Raw genomic sequence first — 18,026 nt, 5'->3', positions numbered from 1 at the left:
GAAGAGTAATTTTAATAGCCAAAATTTTAAAGAACTTTAAAAACTGAAGTGTTGGTTTCTATACACAACATTAGGGTGCAATACAAACCAGAAATCTGTGTGGTTTCCAAATGTTAAGGAAACTATTTATGAAAATGAACCAGGAAGGTACAGGGGTAGAGCAATCCATTTAATGAAGATAAAGTAGCCTCAGGCATTAATGCCCTTCAAAAACCATAATTTCACTAGAGAAATAAGCAGTATTTACATGAATATGTGGCATTCAGATTTCTAAATGTTGATTATCTTTCTAATGTACTATACCTTTAACATCACCTTTCATAAATAATTTCAGGAACAATATCCAGTTATCTATTTAAAAATTTTTTTTTCCTTGGTTACAGCAATTTTATGAAATATTTGAGATTAAAAGAAAGTCACTTGAAACTCATTAAGGACTGCCAAAACTCTAATTTTATTTTTCCATTCTTTATGAATAAAAAGCAACCAATAACCATTTTCCTCTTCTTTTCCCACTTAGATCCAACTTCAATGCCATTTCAGGAACTACTGAAAGATTTCAAGCACATTGTCTGCAAAGAATAGTTTATAATTGCTTCCTACATATTTTTTCTTAATCTATTTTATAAACTACAGTCAACTCTTGGAACATCTTAAGTAAACTACTTTTATTTCCTTCAATAAAAATGCATAATTTAAAACTTCATGCACATGTGACATTTTTAATACCTAACTTCCTTAACATAGGGTAAGACAGTCTTAGGCAGGCCTTCACTGGGAACTTTTTAAATGTCCATGGTAATTACAAAGGTATGGATCACACTCAGTATTTAGTATATGACCAAGTTAATTAATAAGAAGTCAAAAACAAAGTGAAAGTTAAGAAGCAATGCTTCTTTGAAAAGCTTCTGATGTTTATTTACTTCTGGACATAAGTGGGAAAAGCCATCAGTATAAACCTATTTTAAAACTGCCTAAGAGTTCTTAGAGCACAGAAAACCTAAATTTGAATGCATTTGTAATAGCTTAACAATTTATCTATCTTATTAGGATCTTTTAATGGAATGTTTTGAAACCAATCATAATTCACTGCAAAGATAAATCAGAAAAAGAAAACAGACTTTTGAATGGCATGTTATAATGACCTGGACAAAACTGATTATCAACTAGTAATAATTAGCACATGCAACAGATTGAGAAACTAAATCCTCCACTATGTACTTTTCAGTATTTTATGAGACATAAGACATTTTTACACGTTTGTATCAATTGCATTCATCTCCCCACATATTCAATTTTATTTAAAACAAGAAAACAGTTCTTTCTCTCCAGATTTTCATGTTTATCAGTGCAAAGTAAAATGAAGCAATCTCAGTAGAAATGGTTTATCACAATGTTATTTTAGAAAGCCTTATTCCTCAAAATGTACTAAAAGATGTCCAAATCGTGTGAATGATCAACCTCAATGGCTTCCTCTGCATCCAACTTTGTTTCTCCATGTCCTTCCTGTGATTCATCAAGAGAGGCCAGGGCCTCATTTGTGTCACTTGCAAAAGTTTCTCGTGATGTATCATCATCTTCTTGAAAATTTAGACTTTTAATAGCTTGTTTCATCTTTTTCCCCAACACTTGTGTTCTCCTCTTCCTAGCAGCTTTTTTATTTTCATATTCCTTTTGATTTTCAAGGTAGAAAATGTCCTACAATAAAGGAACAACTTTAGTAAATAAGAACAATCATTTATTAGAAGTTTGTTACAAGTTACTACAAGTTTGTTTCTTTATATTCCACTTCTCACCAAAACCAAGCAAACATTATTAGACTTAGAGTCTAAGATACTAATTAAGTCCCCACTGCAAGTAGCAGATGAAGCTATGATTCAAACTCAACCTACTGTTAGGTCTAGGGCCCACGGTATTCTACCATAACACATCTCTGTAGTTAAAGGTTTTCTGAATGGAAGGATACAGTAGGAAAATCATGTTGTTTAGGATTTAAATAAAATATAATTTATCACGATAAAACAGAAGTCTTTGGAATAAAGATTTACTAACTTTGAAATGTCATCATAATCATAGGTGATTGCCCATGCTGAGAAAGTGAATTGTGTGACTAAGTATGATCACGTAACTGATACAATGCAAGAAAAATTCCATTCCTTAAAAAACATTACTGTAATCAATGTGTGAGAATGTAAATCTTTTTCAAAAACTTTTATCACATGGCATAAAAATAACACAGTCAGCACTGGGATATATTCCAGAATGCCTGAAATGGGATTTTATAGCATGAAAATATGAGAGTCTTCTAGACACGGTTTCTCAACCTTGGCACTACTGAAATTTCCAGCTATATAATTCTTTGTTGAGCCAGTCTGCTGTGTGCATTGTAGGGGATGTTTAGCAGCACACCTGGCCTCTACCCACTAACACATACCCACCCACCCCAAATTGTGAAAACCAAAAATATCTCCAGACATTGTCAAATACACTCTGAGAGGCAAAATCGCCAGCAGTTGAGAACTGTTCAACTAGAAAATACATTCCATTAAAATATTACACAGAAAAATATAAAATAATACCTGGGAACCCTGATACAGAGAGATTAACTATAGTTTCAGAGGGTAGAAAAGAAAGGAAAGTAGGGTAGGGACCTAAAGAGAAGGCCAAATGACCATGCTAAGGCAGAGAAGGTTCAAAGGTTTAAAATAAAAGCTAGGGGGCTGGCCTGGCGGCATAGTGGTTAAGTTTGTGTGTTTCACTTTGGCAGCCGGGGGTTTGCAGGCTTGGATGCCGGGCACGGACCTATGCACTGCTTATCAAGCCATGCTGTGGCAGGCGTCCCACATATAAAGTAGAGGAAGATGGGCATGGATATTAGCTCAGGGCCAATCTTCCTCAGCAAAAAGAGGAGGATTAGCAACAGATGTCAGCTCAGGGCTAATCTTCCTCACACACAAAAAATAAAAAACAAAAAATAAAACAGAAGCTAGCATAGGCAGGACACACTTCTGACACCCTATTCTCTTCTGGGAAGGGACTCTTAAAAGCTGTAGCTAAGCCAGTACCTAGTATACTCTTAAAGTGCACAAAGTACAAATCTCTTGTTTATAAAAAGCATTATGGAGGATGGTGAGATGCAAGAGGCCCTCTCTTTCTAAAATTTATGCTAAATAGTCATAAGCAGCACACAAAATTGGCAGAGGAAGGAGTAAGGAGCCCTGAAATTAAGGGAATAAGGGACAGCTTCAGAAGATGTGCTTTGATGAAGAAGAGGAATAAAAGTATTTGCTACAGAAATAAGGAGGGATTGGGGGTGGAAGAGGGTACATATGTGAGAATAAAGTGCAAGAAGGACAAAAAAGGTGAATGCAGAGGAAAATGAGGCTACCTACCATTTACTGAATGAGCACTTATACGCCAGGCATTATGCTGAGAACTTCACACACATGTTAACTCTTTTCAATGTCAGAAGAACCTTATGAGGTAGGTATATTACCCTTGTTTTCACATGAGGAAAGTGAGGCACAAGATTACAGAGCTAACATGCGAAGGTATGAAATCTAAACTTATACATGATTTCTCCAAATCCATATTCTTAAACCCTATTATGTTGCCTTCACAAAAGTGTAATAATTCACATTTTTTTCAAGAGTCTACTTACCTTCAAGTGGAGAGATAAAAAAAGCTATAAGTAGAAGTATTTTCATTTTATACGGAAGCACATCCAAATATCGATAAAAACAATTCTAAGAAGTGAAATGCTTGGCAACACTAAGTAAAATTATGAGTTCTCCTTTTCCTACCAAATATGGGCAAGCCTCATTAAAAAGGAACATCATTTCCATGGGTTATAAATTTAAATAGAAAAAATTGGGGAATGGCCCAAAGAAATGTTGTTGTAGCCTATTGTTAATGTTTTTACAACAATTGTGGACAACAGATAACTGGAGAGCAATTTTATTTCCCCATCTGTCTTTCTATATAATTAACTCTACAAGTTAAGAACTGAACTGTATACTATTTGCAGAGGAAGACCATTATAGCTGAGCTTTTTAAAAATATATGGCAGGGGCTGGCCCCGTGGCTTAGCGGTTGGGTGCGTGCGCTCTGCTGCTGGCAGCCCGGGTTCGGATCCTAGGCATGCACCAACGCACTGCTTGCCCGGCCATGCTGAGGCGGCGTCCCAAATAGAGCAACTAGAAGGATGTGCAACTATGACATACAACTATTGACTGGGGCCTTGGGGAGAAAAAGGGAAAAAAAGGAGGAGGATTGGCAATGGATGTTAGCTCAGGGCTGGTCTTCCTCAGCAAAGAGAGGAGGATTGGCATGGATGTTAGCTCAGGGCTGATCTTCTTCACCAAAAACAAACAAACAAAAAAAAAGCAAACTGAGTGATGTCGACATCATAGCACAATGAGTTGTGCCCTTTGTTTCGCCCCTCTAAGTGACAACCAATAGGACACCCACTGACCAACACAGGCTTCCCTACACAGCTCAATAGGGCACATAAGAGATCCACGCATCTATACAACTGAAGGTTGGAGTACTGGACTGCTGCAAGGTAGCGGAACTAGGGTAGCAGCCCCTTCTCCCTCCCGTGGCAGCAGCGATCCAGGGCGTGGATCCTCATGCTGACAGGCACACCTGCTAGTGGTTGCTGCAGGAACAAAAACAGCAGGAGCCACAGTTTGCGCCGCTGCAAGCATAGTGGAGACAGCAGGCACCACAGCTCACATGGCTGCAAGGGGACATGGTGGGAGCAGAAAAAACAGGTGCAGCTTGCTCCTTGCCCATCTCCCAGCAAATCCAGTGTGCACACAGCCTCCCCCTCCCTTGGCAGTGCCCAGGTCTTTCCAACAGTAGGGACAATATACAAAACTTGGATTTTCCTGGCCGAGGTGGGGCACCCTGACCTGAGTTTTCAAAACACACCAGCTAGTGCCAGAGACCAGAGGCAGCAGAGTGAGCAGTAACAACAACCTCTCTCTGCTTAGCCCCTGCCTCCCCAAGCCCCTAGTGGTGTCAGTGGGAACCTGTGACCAGAGGCTTCAGGAACCACAGCAGAACCGATGACCCAGCCCCCAGTGATGGCACCTCTGATGGTGGCTCCACCAGCATCATCTAAGGGGGCTGCATATAAGTCCCTGAGTTCCTGGGCCCCCAGCAGCGACAGTTACACCTGTGAACCCAGCACCCCTGACAGCAGTGCAACCAGCACCCCCAGACAACCCAGGAGCAACAGCACAAGTGGTGCATGGGGCAGCAGTATGCAAACAGTGGAAAGCCCATGGAGAACCAGTGGAGGAACACGAGACCCAGGTGACCCCAGAAGCAGCAGAAGTGCTCGCAGCCTGGTGACCCTGGTGGTGACACGTGAGAGACTGCAGCGACATTATAGGCAAGGCACCAGCAACCTCAGAGGCACAAGCGATAAAAGGAGGGCACTGACAATGCCTCTAGCAGAGGCAGTGGAGGGTGGAAAGTGCAGGCTCTCAAATACAACCAGAAGCAGCTCTGAACCAAAGTAACCAAAGCCATACCCAAATAAGAAAGGTGTCTGCTTTCACAAACATGCTGGCAGAGGATCAATTCAACTTCAGAATACTGAAGTTCATGAAGAACTTCAGTAACATGGCAGAAAAGAAAGAGAATGAGAGCTCTCCAGAAACCAAACTTGAAGTCAAAGAAGATTGCAATCTACCTGACACAGAATTCAAAATAGCTGTCGTATAGAAACTCAATGAGTTACAAGAAAACTCAGAAAGACAGTTCAATGAGGAACCGTCAGGAATAAAATTAAGATGGAATGAACAGAAGTACTTCACCAAAGAGATTGAAACTCTAAAAAAAAAAAAAACCAAACACATTCTAGAGATGAAGAACACAATTAATGAGATGAAAAATAATGCAGAAAGCATTAAAAACATAGCAGACCACATGGAGGAGAGAATTAGTGAGCTCAAAGATAGAAACCTAGAAATGATTAAGGTGGAGGCGGAGAGAGAACTAAGATTTTAAAAAAAATGAAAAAATTCTTCGAGAAATATCCAACTCAGTTAGGAAAAGTAACATAAAGATTATAGGTATCCCAGAAGGAGAAGAGAGGGAGAAAGAAGCAAAGAGCTTATTTAAAGAAATAATAGCTAAAAACTTCCCAAACCTGGGGAAGGAACTGGACAAGGAAGTACATGAAGCTAATAGAATTCCTAATTACCTCAATGCACAAAGACCTTCTCCAAGGCATACAATATTAAAACTATCAAAAGTCAATGACAAAGAAAAATATTAAGGGTAGCAAGAGAGAAGAAAATAACCTACAAAGGAACACCCATCAGGCTTTCAGCGATTTCTCAGCAGAAATCCTACAGTGAGAGTGGCTAGAGGAGAGAGGCTACAGGAGAGTGGAATGATACATTCAAAATACTGAAAGACAAAAACTATCAGCCAAGAATACTCTATCCAGCAAAATTATCCTTCCGATATGACAGAGAAATAAAAGCTTTCCCAGACAAACAAAAGCTGAGAGAGTTCACTGCCACTAGACCTGCCTTACAAGAAATGTTGAAAGGAGCCCTCCTACCTGAACGAAAAGGCAAAGGTGTACTAAGTTTTGAGCAAGGAGATAAATAGAATCAGAAAATTGCAGCTCTATAGCAGAACAGGTTAGTAAACACTTAATTATAACGTAAAGGATAAAGGGAAAGAAAGAGTCAAAAATAACTACAACCACTTCAATTTGGTCACAAACTCACAACACAAAAAAGAATACTTTATGACAACAAAAACATAGAAGGGGAAGAGGAAAGGGATGGAACCTGCATAGGCTAATGGAGATAAGAGGCCATCAAAAAAAGGACTATCTCATCTATGAGATCTTGTATACAAACCTCATGGTAACCACAAAACAACACAATCAGAGCAGAGTCACAAATCATAAAATATAGCAAATTAACTTTTAACTATTCTTACCTTTTTATTCACAAATTTTATATTTTCTTTCTTTTTTTTTTTGTGAGGAGATCAGCCCTGTGCTAACATCTGCAAGTCTTCCTCTTTGTTTGCTGAGGAAGACTGGCCCTGGGCTAACATCCGTGCCCATCTTCCTCCACTTTATATGGGACGCCTCCACAGCATGGCCCACCAAGCAGTGCGTCAGTGCGCGCCCAGGATCTGAACCAGTGAACCCCAGGCCGCCACAGCGGAGCGCAGGCACTTAACCACTTGCACCACCGGGCTGGCCCCGACAAACCTTATATTTTCTAAAACAAAACTTAAATAATTACAAAGTCACACACCAAAACAAAATCAAATGAAAAAAAGGGAAACAAGCCCACTCAGTTCAGTTCTGGCTTCCAAGTTCTACAGACTGTGACTGTTGGCAATATAGCGATTAAAATAATAACTATAACATCATCATTTGGATGGCATATAAAATTACCTATAATAAAATTCTGTTTGCCTTCAGGTTTTTTCCTCTAATAACAAAGGTACTCAATCCATGCACATGTAGGAAACTTGGAAAAACACAGAAAAATCTTAAAAGCCAAAACATTTATAATCTCTCACAATAGACCAAATCACTGGTAACATTTTGGTGTTTTACATACCAATCTATTGTCTCACTCCTTTTTCTTTATAAATTTGTACTTTGCCTTAAAAAAAATTCATTATTATTACATTTTCTCATTTTCTTAAAATTGCTTTACAAAAATAGAGGCTACAAGATAGTCCTTTTAAGAATGTCCCCATAGGGGCCAGCCCCGTGGCTTAGCAGTTAAGTGCGCGCGCTCTGCTACTGGCGGCCCGGGTTCGGATCCCGGGCACACACCGCCGCACGGCCTCTCCGGCCATGCTGAAGCCGTGTCCCACATACAGCAACTAGAAGGATGTGCAACTATGACATACAACTATCTAATGGGGCTTTGGGGTGGGGGAAAAAGGAGGAGGATTGGCAATAGATGTTAGCTCAGAGCCAGTCTTCCTCAGCAAAAAAGAGGAGGATTAGCATGGATGTTAGCTCAGGGCTGATATTTATCACACACAAAAAAATAAATAAATAAAAATTAAAAAAAGAATGTCCCCATAAGTCAATATTCTCCCATTATTAGATATTCCAAATGTTTCTATTGTTTGTTATAATGCAATGTTTCTGGTAGTTTAACATAAAAACCAATGAACATTAAAATCCCCTTTTCCACAATGCGTTAGGAGAGTGGAATTTCAAGACGTGATTCAGTGAAAACAACATGGGTTTTAAGTCAGCATTCTGTGTAATCCCAGGCATATCACTTTTATTACTCTTCATTTGTATAACAGGGTAACACCCACTTTGATAGACTGTGGTAAAGACTAAGTCATAGAAATATTTGGCCTAGTGCCAGGCACACAGTGAATGAATGTTATTTTCTCCTCTCCTGCTTCTGGAAATTGTTTGTCCAAGGTTTTATTACTTACGAAAAGCTTTTCTAGATATTACTTTATTTAATCCCTTTATAGCTCTACTAAATAAGCAAGGCACATATTAAAGTCTCCACTTCATAGATGAAAAAACTGAGGCTGAGGGAGAGTAAGTGATCTGCTCAGTCATATGATCACCAAATGGCAAAAATATTAAAACCCAGATTTTGATTAGAATTCTTTTCATCATACCATGTCATTTCTCTGAAAAGAGTGACATTTTGCTATCAAACAAAAACTCATGAAGAATGTTCCTTCTAAGTACACACTTTTGTCAGGGATTATACTGGGGAAGGAGGAGGAATAGTAAGGTATAAACTCTGTTCTACCACTCAATAGTGGTGTTCCTAAGGAAATTTACACTGTTACAAATTTATGTTATCAAAATAATTGTTCCAATGAGGAAAAAAAAGAAGTTATGAACTAGAGATTTCAAATGTGCAGTTACAGTTATTACATTTCCTGTAGGAATTTCAATAACAGATTTTAAAAACATGACTGGAGGGGCCAGCCCGGTGGTGCAAGCGGTTGGGTGCACACGCTCCACTGCAGCGGCCTGGGGTTCACCGGTTTGGATCCCGGGCGCGCATCGATGCACCACTTGTTAAGCCATGCTGTGGTGGCGTCCCATATAAAGTAGAGGAAGATGGGCACAGATGTTAGCCCAGGGCTAGTCTTCCTCAGCAAAAAAGAGGAGGATTGGCATTGGATGTTAGCTCAGGGCTGGTCTTCCTCACAAAAAGAAAAAAAAAAAACATGACTGGAAGTGCATAGCCAGAAAGCTTAAGGCAAAAGAAACATTGAGCAAAATATGATCACATAGAGCACCAGCTCAAGAGAAATGGCTTTATTTATCTGTCATCATTAGCATTATAATTAGCATAGCAAAAACACATTCCTATTACCTTTATTCCCCACTGTTATACTAAAGAGAGTACAAAGCTTCTCACGTAGAGCAGCTGTGTTGCACGTGCATCACCTCTTTCCTATGCAAGGAGCTAGTTCTCAATCTTGATTATATCTGCTAAATGCAAATCATGTTCCTTAACTAACAAATTAAAACATATCAATGTTGAGTTGTGAAAATCCACCGTAGAAAAGTTCCCATATAAGATACCCTAGTAACACAAAAATGATTAAGAATACCAACAAGCCTAGCTTCTAGTTTATAAGAAATATCAGAGGGGCCAGCCCCAGTGGCATAATGGTTAAGTTCAAGTGCTCCGCTTCAGTTGCAGGGCATTCACAGGGTCGGATCCCAGGCATGGACCTACGCACCACTCATCAAGCCATGCTGTGGTGGCAGCCCATATACAAAAAATAGAGGAAGATGGGCACAGATGTTAGCTCAGGGCCAATCTTCCTCGCAAAAAAAAAAAAAAAAGGAAAAGAAATATTAGAGATAGAGGAATGAACGAAACAAATTCTTGAAAAGACAATCACCAGACTGTGGTACGTTCTATAAGATAACCATCAGGGGCCTGGCCCGGTGGTGTAGCGGTTAAGTTCCTGTGCACCGCTTTGGCGGCCCGGGGATCACAGGTTCAAATCTGGGTGTGGACCAATGCACCACTCATCAAGCCAGGTGTGGCAGTGTCCCATATACAAAACAGAGGAAGACTGGCAACAGATGTTAGCTGAGAGCCAATCTTTCTCATTAAAAAAAAAAAAAAAGATAACCATCTTGGACTCTTGAAAAGGCACAAATCATGTAGAAAAATGTAGGATTAAAAAGACCAAAAGAGATATAACAAATGAAATGTGGAAATCTAGTTAGGATCCTGGTTTGGGGGAGAAAAAAGGTATAAAACACATTCTTGGGACAATTCAGGAAATCAGAATAAGGTCTAGATATTGGATACTATGAAAATGTCTTTATTTCTCTTAGGTGTGGCTATGTACCATATTATCATTATTGGGAGATCCTTGTTGAAATAATTAGGGCTGAGTGTCATTATGTTTGCCACTTATTTTCAAATGGTACAGAAAAAAAATTGTATAGGCAAAGCAGGAATGTCAAAATATTAACCACGCCTGCATCTAGGTGTAGGACATATGGGTACTCATTCTACTATTCTTTCATCTCTTCCACATGTTTGAAATTTTTCATTACCAAAAAGTTGTAGGAAGGTAGAAAAAATAATTACATGCTCAGAGACTAGGAAAAACTGCCATAAAAGAAATCTTGATCTTGGCTCTGAAAGGGAAGAAAAAGAGGAGGCAGAGCTTCACAAAAGGCACAAGTTTTACTTGAAATCAGACAATGACAAAATTGGTCAATCCAAGGCAGAGCAGGTGATAGAGATTAACAGAAAATGAAGCTAGAGGATGAGTGCAAGCCAAATTATGATGGATCTTAAAGTCAAAGACATTATCATTTTTACCTTAATTTGTTCCTCGCTGATACTAGGAGTGTTTTTCAGGAGATTCAGAAAAACTCCACCCGGTGTTCTTCTTCGACTACCATTCTACAAAAAGGAACAGAGAAATTATACTGTATAGACTCTTCCCATAAATGGCCAAAGTATCTTTTAAACAGAGAAGTGCCTAAGGAGATAATAAGGTCTACCCTGACAACTCTAGTTTAACTGCAATGTCCTCCTCTCCCCTCCTCTCTATTCTTCCATTTGATCTATTTCTTTCCCCATAGCATGTTATCACTTTCTAACATACTTGAAAATATTATATTTATTCTTTATAGACTATCTCCCTCCCACCTCCAACTACAACGTAAGCTTTCTCGTCTAGAACAGTGCCTGGCACAGAGCTATAAATAATTGTACAAGGAAAGAATGCATCAAAAGAAAGTGAATTTGGACTTGCATCTTTCCAACATTCAGATTTGCATTAGCTCTCTGGAATATAAAGTTTTATTACTGTGGTATTAAAATATTGATGAATCTGTAACTTTGTGCTGAACTAAAAGAAAATCAAAGCACCTTAACAGTGACACAAACAAGGGTGCCAGTACCTTCATGATTATTATAATTTGTTTTCTTGTTAACTTCTGTTTTGACTTCTGTAATCTACGTTCACAGGCTGTTTCCTCAGCCAGTGCTATCAATTTTAACTGGTTTCTTTTCTCTCCATTTCTACAGCATAATATTGATTTACTCTCTCGTGATGTTACCATTCAGATTCAGGAGGAGCAAATAAGAAGGAAGTCCTTCAAACTTCATCCTCATCCTGTGGGGAAAGCTGGATTAAATGAGATCTGCAAACCCACTTTATGAAATCAACTGCCACTGCCTGCGATCTGGCCCTAGCCAAAGAAGGACTCTTTCTGCCATTCTCAAACAGTAAAGGGTTTCTCAACCTTTTTGTGTTCATTATTGCTTCCCTTACTCCAGGAGCCTTTTTAGACAATTTTTCTCCTATTCACCCCCACCACCCATGAAATTTTAATACTCAAAGATATACTGTATATCTACCTGTGCTTTACAGATGATAAGATTTTTTTTTTGCCCCCAAGAACCAACTGTCAAGAATGCATGAATCAAACAAACCACTGCTAAGTGCTGGGCACTGTGGTAAGTACTTCATGTGCATCATCTCAACTAATCCTTATGACATAGGATTAATCCCCATTTTACAGTTAGGAGGCTGAGGCTCCAAGAAGTCAAATAATTCAGCCAAATCTCACACCTAATAAGCTGTAGACTCAGAATTCAAAACAAGGCTCTCCAAACTCCAAAACCCACCTTCTCAAATCTGAGCTTCCAGGATCCCCCTAGACTCTTTTCTTAAAACTTCAGTCCCTACCCTTAACGAATCCTATAAGTGTGTTGTTGACTGCACATAACAGGCTACAATTTATGTATGTTTTTTTGTAAGGAAAGGATTAATTGCAAAAATCATACTGAATTTTTTTCTTCAGTCTTCATTGTTAATGAAGTTTTTAAAAATCTGAAACACACTGAAATAATTTATGATAAATAAGATATCCAACAGAGACAAGTTCGTTTTGTAAAACTCACATGAAACAATACAAAACAGGAAATAACAGAGCAATTAATCTTACCATTATAAAAAGGCCACCGTTTTGTTCAACTTCAGCAGTTTCCATCAGAAGTTCAATTGCCTTTTTGTTCCCAATTATCCTCACTACTCGGGCTATCAGATCTTTCTTTGGTTCCTGCAACCTGATATGGAACAAATAAAGTAATATTAACCACTTCATTTCTTGTATAAAGTTGAAGAAATCTACCTTAGTTTCCAGTTTAGTCCCTAACTAGAAGCAAAATCCTATTCTAACAACATCTTCTTTTTGAATTTTTTTTTTGTGAGGAAGTTCAGCCCTGAGCTAACATCCATGCCAATCCTCCTCTTTTTTTTTTTTTTTTTTTGCTGAGGAAGACTGGCCCTGAGCTAACATCTGTGCCTATCTTCCTCCACTTTATATGGGACGCTGCCACAGCATGGCCTGACAAACGGTGCATCAGTACGTGCCCAGGATCCGAACCCGGGCCACCAGCAGTGGAGTGTGCGCACTTAACCGCTACGCCACAGGGCCGGCCCCCTGATATCTTTAATATTTAACCTTGAAATCACTGACATGGAAACATTCCTATCTTGGATCCACCAAGGAGACAGTAACCTCAAGGTTCCATCTCCAGTCTCATAACTGGCCTCTTCACTTTGCCTTCCTGGATTATGTCAGATTTCAAAATAAATGTGCACATACAGCAAGGGGAACGCAAGCATAAAAGCAAAAGCAGATAAAAGCAGTCCACTCCTGTTAACAAACATATACCCTGCTTTCAATTACTATGCCATAAAGTTAGCTCTCCTAACTCCAGAGATGTCTGGGAGCTTTAAAATGGATAGGATCTTTCCCTCACAGACTCCCTGCCTCAGAACAAAGGATATAGCTAATGTTTACTGACAGCTTATTATGGGAAAAGCACAATCCTAAGAACTTTATATGCATTATCTCAGTTAATTCTCTCAACAACCTTATGAAGTAGGTTCTATTATTTTCGTTTCACCATTGAGAGGTAAAAACACAGGCAGCCTAAGTAACACTTCTAACATCAGAGCCTACACTCCACAAAGATGAAGGAGGATTAATATTGCAGAAGTCTTACCAGTTCCCTAACCAGACCTGGTTTCCTCTATTTCTTCTCAACAGAAGGCAGTGCATTACCGTGGAAAGAGCACTAGACTAGGAACAAAGGGACCCGAGTTTAGTTCCAGGTCTGACACTTAAATTTGTGACCTTGGGAAAGCCACCTAACTACTGGGCCTCAGTTTCCTTATCTGTAAAGTGAAGGCTTTGGTTTACAAAATCTCTAAGTTCCTTTCCAGCACTCAAATTCCAAACTTGCTCAGTATTTTAAAAATCCAGTACTAGTGTTGACAGGCTTGCCTGGAAAGTAAATACCAGTTTTCCTACCAGCTATATTGCTCTTGAATCGTATCTGTTTTCAAATTTGTAACACTGTTCATCAGTGATTTAGAGCTAATGACAAGTTAAACAAAATTTGAACTTGTTAAAAATACACGAAATATAAATTTACCATATATCGAGCAATTCTACTCCCGCAGTTACCCAAGAGAAATTAAAATACATGTCCAAAGATCTGCATGTGAAAATTCATAACAGCATTCATAATAGCCAAAAAGTGGAATAGCAAGTCAATATGAACATGTGTACACGTGTGTGTATGCGGGCGCATGCACATGTATAAGCAAATCAACAAAGTGTTGCTCCTGCTATAACACGAATGAATCTCAAAAACACTACACTAAGTAAAAGAAGCCAGGCACATGAGCCCACACATTGTAAGATTCCATTAATACAAAATGTCCAGAAAATGCACATTTATACTAACAGAAAGGAGATTAGCAGTCATCTGGGGATGGGAACAGCAATTAACTTTAAATGGGCATATGGGTACAAGGGATCTTATTGGGGTGATGGAAATGTTTTAAAAGAGATTTATGGTGTTGGTGGTACAATTGATGAATCTACTAACAAATCAACACTTGAAAAGGATGAATTTTATCATGTGTACAATATGCCTCAATAAAGCTATTAAAAAAAAAGTCACGGGTACTTGAAAACACTCAAAAAAACACATGACTAAAAAGATGTTTTTATCTAAAGAGCTCTATAGCACTAAATGGAAAGAGATGCTTAAAAGTTCATAAAAGTCTGCAAAATTATTTTATCAGGCCTGTCCAAATTTAAGAAAACCCAAATACATTCATATAACCAAGCAAGCCTGGAGTTCACTCCTTAAATTTAAAAAATCTCACTAAGAAACATCATTATTAATGTATCTGGAATCTATTTCCTATAAATGGAAGATAGTTGGTTAAGAGCTCATTTGTAGGACAAATTTAAATGCTCACCTGAAAGAAATTTCATCAGCCACTTTCTCTTGAGAATCGTCCTCTGTGATCTCATACCGGCCTTTATAGTTCATTTCTAGTCTGTTCCCTAGTCTGTCTTTGATAGGTCGTTTCCGTTTAAGATGACCTTGCCCATTTTCCTCTTCCTTTGATCCCATTTTTTTGCCATCATGCATATATTCATCAAGTTCTTTGTCTAATTCTTTTGTATGTTCTTGAGATTCCCTCCTCAGTTTCTTAGCAAGCAAATAATTGTAGGTCTCGGATTGTCTGCTTTTGTCAATAGTGCCCTCCATTCCCAAGATACCAAGTTCAGTGGCCACTGCATCCTGGTTCTGTTCTTGCAGCACAGCACCCCATATATTGTTAACCTTCTTTCCTCCAGCAACAGGTGCTTTCTGGCTGCTCTGGCCAAACTGAAAAGGCTCTGGTTTGGGAGGAGGGTTGAAACATTTCTGTCGCTTGCGTTTCCAAAGAGAGCTATCATCATCTGAATCGGAAAAACTCTCTTCACTCGAATCCACACTTTTAACAGTCCGATAATGTGATACTGGAGCACACGCTGCTGTAGCATCCTGGAAGGGCCTCACTGCGCTGTCCCCACCTAGTGCTTTCTGCAAGTGAAAAGAAAGACAATTCCACAAACACATTAACTCCACCCACTGAGCGCTATTTAAAAAAAATTATCTAGGGATTCAGCCGGATCATTCTGAAGCAGAACTGATCTTCAGAAATCTCTGAAACCAATCTAGTCCCTACTTTTCTGAAGTTCCACATGTAATTTGCCAATTTTAAAGCCACAAATTCTATTTTTTAAAATTATTTTATTGAGGTCACATTGGTTTATAACACTGTGTAAATTTTAGGTGTACATCATATTTCGGATTCTATATAGACTGCATCATGCTCACCACCAAAAGTCGAGTTTCCATCCGTCATCCTACATGTGCCCCTTTACCCCTTTGCTCTTCCCCATCTTCTTCCCCTCTGGCAATCACCAACCTGTTCTCCTTATCTATGTGTTTATCTTCCACATGTGAAATCATATGGTATCTGTCTTTGTCTGACTTATTTCACTCAGCATAATACCCTCAAGGTCCACCCACGTCTCAAATAAAGCCACAAATTCTTATTTCTATAGCTAATGCAGCACTTAGTTCTAAGGCCTCCTTCTAAAAAATTACCAAAGCTCTTAATTCTCACCTTTAGAAGATTTTCAATCTTTTCAGTTATTGTCAAAATGTTTGAAAATAACATACACAATAACTGTTACTAGCAGTTAAAACAGAATTTGTTTTCTTTTTTTCCAAAGATCCCTGTCTTGCATTTGGACACATCAACTTCATTTATTTGGTTTTGTGACTATACTCCTTTTAAAACCCCTGACATATTACTTTTAAAACTGCAGAGGCCATGCCATTAAGTTTACCAAGTCATGGGTTAATCTGTGCAAAACAACCTGAAAGAGATTGAAAAACAAAACATCTTGGTACCAATTTCCTAAGATATTTATATGCAAAAGGAATCACCTTTGCTTTTTGTATTAAACCAAGTATTTACTGAGGTCCTATTCTGTGCTAGAAATGTGAGTGGGGGTGATTTAAGTCAAGAAGAAGATAGTCTTCGCATCTTCATATAATAATGACAGCTAACATTTGCCAGGCATTACTGTGTGCCGTATGCTCCACTGGGTCCTTACCGCCACCCTATCAGTGGCGTACTCCTATCATTCCTATTTCACACTTGGGGCACTAGGCTAAGTAACCTGCCACCGGTCACAGTGGCGGCGCCAGGATTCGAATGCGGGCAGCCTGGCACCAAAGCGCTCTCAGAGAGTTTGCTACTCAGCACCGCAGTCAAGACAAACTCCCATTTACAAAACTGGGAGGCTGATGCAAAACCTGGTGACGCCTTATCGCATAACGAAGCTAGGTTCGACGGGAATACGAAAGAGCAGGCCCCTGAGCAAGTCATGAACTTCACTCCCGGTCCTCAGTCTCCCTATCTGCCCAGGGCGAAAATGAGCGCCACAGGATGTTTCGGGGCGATGTTCCCAGGTTCTACGTTTTTGGCAAAATCTGCCCTTCCGGGACAACCTAGCGGCGCTGGAGTGGGGGACTCGGGTAGGTTCAGAAAACGAACAAGGGCGCGTGGAAGGCGGAGAAGAGCCGGCTGCACGCCGGCCTCCAGGAGGCCGCAAGGCTCGCGGGCCCCGCCTCGCCGCGGGACGCCGGGCCAGGCTCCGCACAGCCGGCTCCGCTGCCCTCGCCAGCGCCGCCCCCCGCGCCCAGGCACCGCGCGCCCGGCCGGGAGACAGCCGCCGTCCCTCACCGCAGCCCGGGCTCCGCGCGCCCCTCAGCCTCACCGCCGCCCGCCTCCCACCGCCCAGAACCCCCCGCCCGCCCCTCGCACTCACCGGCACCTGCAGCGGCCTGTCGCTGGGTGCGACCGTCATGTCGGAATCCGAGTCGGAAAGCTGCCCGTCTTCCATGTCGCCGGCCTCCTGCGCCATCTTCCCGCGGCGCGGCGGGTCGCGAGAGCACTTCCGGCGGGGTGGCGGGAAGGGCCGGCCGGCGGCGGCAGCTCGGGCGCCCCCGCGAGGGGGCTCCTCCCGCCGCGGCAGCCTGTGGCGGCCTCGCCGGGAGACCTGGGCCAAGACTGAGCGATGTGCATCGTCATTGCAAACCACTCCTTCCAACGACTCCGGGAAGACGAATCCCTTTCCCCGACACTTGGGCGCATTTTCTTCCAAACTTGGTTTTCGTGCTGCAAAATTTGGGCCCGGACAGCGGCCATGGGGATTCCTCCCTTAGCTTCACACTCCTCACCTGGATGCTCCGGGCAGGCCTTCCTGCTTCCATTCTTGCTCCTGCGCAGTCCGCTCTACACGTGGCCTTTCAGGCAGTACCTGAGGTCACCGGCCTGCTCAGACCTTCCAGGGGCTTCCCTCCACACAATAAGGCCTGAGTTCTCAGCACAAGGCCGCTGGCCCCCCTCTGTGCCCCTCTCCAGCTGCGCTGCTGCTGCTCACGTTGTCGTTCCTTGGCACCATTTGTTCTTTACTGGCTCAAGGCCTTGGCGGTTGCTGTTCCCTCTGCTTGGCCGACCCCTCCAACACCCTGGACACCCCATTCTTTGCACAGGTTGTTCTCTCACATGATTCAGGTTTCTGATTAAATGCTCCGTTCTCAGAGAGGCCTTCTTGGACC

At 40.9% G+C, this 18,026-nt stretch overlaps 1 protein-coding gene across 1 annotated transcript; it reads right to left on the bottom strand.

Moving 5' to 3' along the window:
* Positions 1–430: 430 nt before the first annotated feature.
* Positions 431–17,347, bottom strand: PHAX (phosphorylated adaptor for RNA export). The gene is made up of 5 exons (XM_058539682.1): positions 17,234–17,347; positions 14,818–15,431; positions 12,482–12,602; positions 10,845–10,928; positions 431–1,698 (listed from the first exon to the last, which is right to left on the bottom strand). The coding sequence occupies exons 1-5, from the start codon at positions 17,327–17,329 to the stop codon at positions 1,429–1,431; spliced, it is 1,185 nt and encodes a 394-aa protein (XP_058395665.1). The 5' UTR covers positions 17,330–17,347; the 3' UTR covers positions 431–1,428.
* Positions 17,348–18,026: the final 679 nt, after the last annotated feature.

The sequence above is a fragment of the Diceros bicornis genome, chromosome 1, assembly GCF_020826845.1.
Source record: "Diceros bicornis minor isolate mBicDic1 chromosome 1, mDicBic1.mat.cur, whole genome shotgun sequence".
In the NCBI taxonomy this organism is placed as follows: domain Eukaryota; kingdom Metazoa; phylum Chordata; class Mammalia; order Perissodactyla; family Rhinocerotidae; genus Diceros; species Diceros bicornis.
This window is presented reverse-complemented; position numbering and strand designations above follow the sequence as displayed.